The sequence below is a fragment of the Nematolebias whitei genome, chromosome 2 (assembly GCF_014905685.2).
Source record: "Nematolebias whitei isolate Nwh7 chromosome 2, NemWhi1, whole genome shotgun sequence".
Lineage (NCBI taxonomy): Eukaryota > Metazoa > Chordata > Actinopteri > Cyprinodontiformes > Rivulidae > Nematolebias > Nematolebias whitei.
Genome location: NC_056499.1, coordinates 49,659,659 through 49,665,924, shown reverse-complemented (window position 1 = coordinate 49,665,924; position 6,266 = coordinate 49,659,659). Strand labels below are relative to the sequence as shown.

Genomic DNA, 6,266 nt, shown 5'->3' with positions numbered 1-6,266 from the left:
GATGGATGGATGGATGGATGGATGGATGGATGGATGGATGGACGGATTTAAATTACTTATAGTGGCATAATGTAAGCATAGCATAATAATTTTGTGCTTCAGATATGATTTTAGCATTACCAAAGTTCCCAGATTGTATAAAAACTCTTTCCATTGGATGCAACTTAAAAAAACTAAGAAAATAAATACAAACTTTTAAAACTGGTTGAAAAATAAGGACGTTATGACAATTTTAATGGGATTTTAAAAAGACGATAATTTATCCTAAGATTATCCCGATTCTTGGGCTTCAACAACTATTTTAAGAGTCAACAGATTGTGGTGAAAGTTGCTCAGAATGTAGAAAAGAGTTTACAATAAATGATCAATTACATGTTAATAAATCTGCTGCACCCAATGAGTGATTTCTGATCACTGGAATATATTTAACTCATGCATGAGGAAACTCACCATTGATCGGGTGTAACATACCTAACACATCTGTGCACGCTGACCAACTGGACCTTGATTCATGTATTTATTAATAATCAGATCTGAACCCTACAGAGACTCAGTATGTACAGCTCTCATCCAAACCCAGTACAGAGATTATTTTAAGCCAGCCAGCCTCAGCTGATGAATGTCGCAGCACAGTCTTCCAGTCTGTGATCAGGGTTTAAACCAGTTATCAGCAATAAAATACTGATGTATGTGCTAAGAGGTCATTTTATTTTATTTTAGTCTGATAAACACATACTGGGTGTATTACTCAGATATATGTAAATAAACATGTTGGTTTAGAATCAAAGGAACGTGTCTGACATCTAGTGGATGATGATAGATGATGATGTATTTTTTTATATTGTTATGAAATTGTTTTGTATTTTTTTAAATGAATAAACTTTATACCATACCATACCATAGAAACAAAAAAGAACCAGTATAATATTTGCTTCCTTTTGGCACCAAATCATTCATTTTGGATTAATAATTTTTCGGATTGAAAAAATGATTTTGGATATATTATTTAGTTGTGAAACATAATCCCCACTGTCCTTGTAAATGTCATAACTTCTACGATTTACAGCAAAGTTCATTAGTGCCTTGTGTAAGTTTATTGCATGTTTGTTTACGCCGCACCGTGTCCTGCTCACTGCATAAAAATGTTGCTTGCACGGCCTGCAGGTTCTGTCACGGGTAATATGTGGAATGAGTTACCAGCGCACGTCAGGCAGGTTCGCTCTCTAATGGTTTTTAAGTCTCATTTAAAAACACTTTTATTCCCTGGCTTTCAATCCAACTTCACTGGGTTTTTATTATTTTAATGATTTGGTTTCTTTACCTCTGTGGATTCAGGAACACAGGATGAATCCTGTGTTCTTCTTTGTTTTGTTGTGCAGCACTTTGCTGCTGTTCTGAAGTGATTTATAAATAAAGCGGTCTGGTAATATATAAAAATGGTGCCACCTACTCCCCTGCACTAACCATGGTGTTACTAGTGGAAAATATATCATTGTAACATACAGCAGCATAAAACTTACATACATGTGGTGAGTAGAACTTAAAACTTGTACTGGACCAGCCAATGGAGACGTTGTCCCATATGTTTTTATATATGATGGATGGAGGGGTCGTTCCCCGTCAGCTTCATGTTTGTTCAATAAAAAATAACTTTGTGGAATCTCCTGTTTGTTCGATGAGTTTAGGTTTGAATCATTTTAAAACCAGATCATGTCCATTATGTCCTGATGTGTGAAACCCAAGAACTGAAGAAGGTGGGACTTCCCTTTGTCTCTGACTGTAACTGTGATAAAATAATGTCTGAACTAAATTACATTTTTCTAGTTCTTAATTATTGTAAGGAGCAGCAGCTGAGGTACAGTATGACATCACTGTCTTTGATTTGATTATTAGCAGAACTAATAACAACAAAACCTGCCAGACAGAATTTCATGAAACTTAGTGAAGATTGGAACAGTTAGCAAAAGAACAAACTGTAAAATTGAATCTGGATCAGGAAAACTTTCATTAAAACTGGGTATTTAGCTATTTTTAAACTTGTTTAATTATTTCAAAGTATGTTTTAGAAATGTTGAAATCAATCAGTAATGTAACTTGTAAATTTCATGTTTTTGACTGTTTATTTATCACATTTTTAATGTTTAAAATCCAAATCACAAGGAATTTATGAATTGTCCTCAAATTAAACTTTTCATATAAAAACATGTATTTAAACTTTCCTAATCAAATTGCTCATTTAGCTAAACTGAGAGATGAAGTGGAGGAATGCAAATATTGTTGATTGGTAAAAAGAAAAAGAAAAAAAAGTTTGCACAAAATCTTTTTCTCAATTCGTACCGAAAGGTTAACTAGTCAGATCAACATTTACCAAATCAGTATTTGATCATAACAATTACATTAAAGTTGTTATTTTAACTAAAGACTAAATCTTCCCATCAAAGTAGTCTCTTATAAACGTGTTTTTGTTGGGATGCCAAGTCACATTTTCCTCCTTTTGGCTGCTCAAGTGAAATGTTCTTACCGGGTCAGAACAATTGTTGGAGGCCTGATCCGGGTCGGCGTCAGTGCAGAGCAGGGTGCCAGCCTCCAGCGGGTGGCCGACCCACCACAGCCCCAAACTGCCTTTACTGAACAGTGATGGTCCCAAAGCAAAGCCGCATGGAAGCACCGAGTGGAGAAAGGAGGTGAGATTAGACGGTACAGCAGGGAGGAAATGGGCCATTGACCTGTTGAACACAAAAACACAGGTCACAGTTCACAGGTCAGGTTTATATGTACACTGTGCAGGACACACCTGCTTGGCAAATGTTGCAAGCTGCTCTACAAATCTGAAGTGCCTTCGATGGTTTCTTTTTTAAATTTTGTAGATGGTAGAAAATCAACATTTCAGTTCTGTAACTTGAAAAATAAAAAATTGTTCAAGCTTTATCCAACAAAAGTTGAGTCAGGATCTCGGGGCAGTTTCTTTTAGTTGGGTCAAACTTTGCTTCCATCCATTATTTTTACCCACTTCTACCTTTCCAGATCACGGGGGTCACTGGTGCCCATGTCCAGCAGTCACTGTGCGAGAAGCGGGGGACAACTTGGACTGGTCTCCAGTCCATCACAGGGACACATAGACACAAACAACCATTCACTCTCTCACTCTCACCTAGAGACAATTTAGAGTTACCAATCAGTCTAACATGCATGTTTTTGGTCTGTGGGAGGAAACTGGAGTACCTGGAGAAAACCAATGCATGCACAGAGAGAACATGCTCCACCCAGAAAGGGCCTCAGCCGGGATTTGATCCATCGACCTGCTCGCTGAGAGGCGGCAGCTCTGCCAACTGTGCCCCCGTGCTGCCCCTCAAGCTTTAAATAAATTTTATTAAGACATATTTACAGGACAAGACTTTAGTTGTCTGAAATATAAAAGAAAACTAGTTAATGTAAACCTTTGAAGTTTGTAGGGTTTATTAACAATGAGGATTCTACTTGTCAGCAGAGGAAATCTTCATGGGTGCTGTCATATGAAAAGTACCATTTAGGAACTCATTTGATGGCGGGTTTATCTAAACCACATTCAGGTACACACAGATATAATGGCTGCAGAGCCTTGGGTTTGCTTTAAACTCGTCAAACATAAAATCAGATGGAAAGATGGTCAGAACTTCTCAGCTGGTTCATGCAGAGGTGTTTGAACATTGTTTAGGCTCAGTCAAGAGGTTAAAGGTCACTATGACCAAACTACAGATGAGCTCCTGAACCTCTGACTGCAAGTTACATCTTCATGTTGGATGTTCAAACTATCAATAAACAATCTTGTGTGAAAATAATGAGAAATAGCAGCCTGGGGATGACTGCGTCTCCCAGTATTATTTAAAACATTCGTCTTTGAAAAAAAAAATACATACACACACACACAAATATATATATTTATGTTCATGTGTTCGTCTTACTAAAAACTATGTTAAATGACGTATTGGCCGTAAACAGTCTGTTAGCGTAGTAACGCATAGAAAGTCATTAGGTGGTCAACACCAGTTTTGTCAATTAGCGTCAATGAATGAGCAGAAAGATGATCTCACGAGACAAACCGTGGACATTATGATGTCTAATGAATATTAAAAAAAAAAACTTTGTTAACTGTTGTTACCAAATGTCGAGACTTTGTTTAGTGTTTGGCAGCGGAATTTAAAAGCAAACCCGCGGAGCTCCGTGAATCACAGATTTACGCGTCATTTCTCATATTATAATAAATTTGTACGTACACTAGCCGACTTGTTAGGCGTCTTGAATTGATTATAAAGCGTCCAATAACTTTTATTTCTTTAATTTAAACCTCAGGGATAGATATCGTCATCCAACAAGTAAACACTTTACCGGAAGTCCGTCCAGAAAATGGGCTCGGCTTATACGAGTCTGCTTCATACATAGTTCTGCCCACAGACATGTTCATACTTTTTTATTGTAACAAATAATACTTCAACATTGAACGTTCAACATTTTTGTACACATTCTTCTGAACATTTTAACAAAATATGTTTTGTTGACTAACTTTTGTACAAGTTGTTCAAACTGTTTAAAAGAAAAATGTTTCAAAATGGTTCACTCGTATCTTTTCACTTGTATAAACTACAAATCATTGGAATCTTTCTTGACATCATCTAGAACAGAAGATGTTGAATGCTGAGATGTGGCTGCCATGTCTGGCTCCTGTGGTGTTTGGGCTGATGCAGGTGTACTGTGCTGCGTAGTTTGTATATTATGCTGGTGGTCAGTGTGTGCAGAGGGCTGGTGAGAGGATGAAGTGGGCCACAACGGGGGCCTGACTGCTGTGGGCGGAGGCATCCACTGCTGTGTGGTAGGTGGTGTCACAGATTGGGGCATTGCAGCATGAAGAAAAGTAGACATCATCTCAAAGAACCTCTTGTTGTTGGCCGTCTGCTGCTCTTGCATCAACTGGAAATGTCTTTCTACAGCTTGTTGCTGCATTTTTAAGAAGTTCTCAAAAGAGGCGGACTCCTGCTTCATTCTTTTGCATTCGTCCTCATCCGTTTTTCTCTTCTCATCCAGGTAGCGCTCAAGCATCTTCTCAAACCTGTCAGCCTTTGTCTTTTTCTTTCTTTTCTGAGCCGCAGCCAGCTCATCCAGCAGGGAGCTTGTGGTGGGTGTCTCTTCAACTTCAAAGTTGGTGGCACTTTTCTCTGCTTGATTAAAATGTTACAAACACATCGACAGTTATACACTGGAATGATCCATACTGGCTGCTCTATTTGTAATAAATCGGGGGAAATAAACGCAAACTGGCAAGATGTAACTGCTCATCTTATAATGAAGCATAATGCCAATATTGAAATAGTTTACTCAAGCATTATTACATAGTATAGTCACACACTGACCACTTTTTACTGAGTCCTGCTCTGTGGATTCGGAGTCGCTCGGAGCCAGGGTGGATGAGGACGGAGGCTCTTGGTGCGAGTCCACATGTTGTGGGCTGCTCGTGGGTCGAGTGCCAAGAACAAGATCTAGTTCGTCGTACCAAGGAAACTTGTCCTTCGCGTCTCCTGAACTGCCGCTTTTCCTGAGCATATTACGTATTTTAATGTATTGTTGCCGAAGTTTTTTTACCTTGGTGCGGCACTGTGCAACTGTGCGAGGGAATCCCAACTTCTCCATTTTCACACTAATTAGTCTGTAAACCTCGTAGTTTTTGTGAGTGTTCACAAGTAACTGCGAAACTTTTTCGTCTGACCATATCTGTATGAGGACCTTTACCTCCTCTTCACTCCACGTCTGACCACGAGACATTTCTCCCGCTAGTAGTTTGTTTTGTTTTGATTGTATTTACCCAGAATGCCTTGCGCTGTAGTCCACTTCCTGCTTACGCCATATGACAGGCATACCCGCCCATAGAAATCATATAACCACAAGATACCATAGCTATCATATAATCACTAGATACAGCATTGACCGCTATCGTCTATTGGCGCTGACGAGATTTAGGGCCGCCATCTTGAAACGGTCGACCGCTCCACTCAGCGTAACCTGTTTGACCGGAGCAATGAAGTACTTGCGCATTTAATCAGTCATAGCTAAATACTAAACTCATTCTCACGATTTTTTCCTCTGTAAATCTCAGGATTACAGCCATTAAAGCTGAACACATGGTTCAGTGTATTTAAATATTCTTGGTGGGGTTAACATTAACACTAATAAAATATTCTTATGACACGTTTGCAAAACTCACAGTCACGGATACATTTTTATTAAGATATATATAT

At 38.7% G+C, this 6,266-nt stretch overlaps 2 protein-coding genes across 2 annotated transcripts in view; both read right to left on the bottom strand.

Annotated features, from left to right (window-relative positions):
• Positions 1-3,048, bottom strand: part of znf408 (zinc finger protein 408) — a 68,993-nt gene extending 65,945 nt beyond the window's left edge. Inside the window, exons 1-2 of the mRNA XM_037694732.1 lie at positions 3,017-3,048; positions 2,522-2,726 (exon numbers count right to left, since the gene is read on the bottom strand). Of these exons, the coding sequence (XP_037550660.1) occupies positions 2,522-2,726; positions 3,017-3,048 (237 nt within the window). The remainder of the gene's footprint in view (positions 1-2,521; positions 2,727-3,016) is intronic.
• A 1,569-nt stretch (positions 3,049-4,617) lies between these two features.
• Positions 4,618-5,785, bottom strand: LOC119427137. Its single transcript, XM_037694720.1, has 2 exons — positions 5,385-5,785; positions 4,618-5,189 (listed from the first exon to the last, which is right to left on the bottom strand). The coding sequence occupies exons 1-2, from the start codon at positions 5,659-5,661 to the stop codon at positions 4,618-4,620; spliced, it is 849 nt and encodes a 282-aa protein (XP_037550648.1). The 5' UTR covers positions 5,662-5,785.
• Positions 5,786-6,266: the final 481 nt, after the last annotated feature.

What these genes read in the sequence shown, in the direction of transcription:
- LOC119427137 (XM_037694720.1), bottom strand. Translation starts at nt 5,661, where the DNA reads ATGGAGAAGTTGGGATTCCCTCGCACAGTTGCACAGTGCCGCACCAAG. An exon ending in GCAGGACTCAGTAAAAAGTG is followed by an intron (nt 5,190 to 5,384) that starts GTCAGTGTGTGA and finishes TTAATCAAGCAG; the next exon opens with AGAAAAGTGCCACCAACTTT.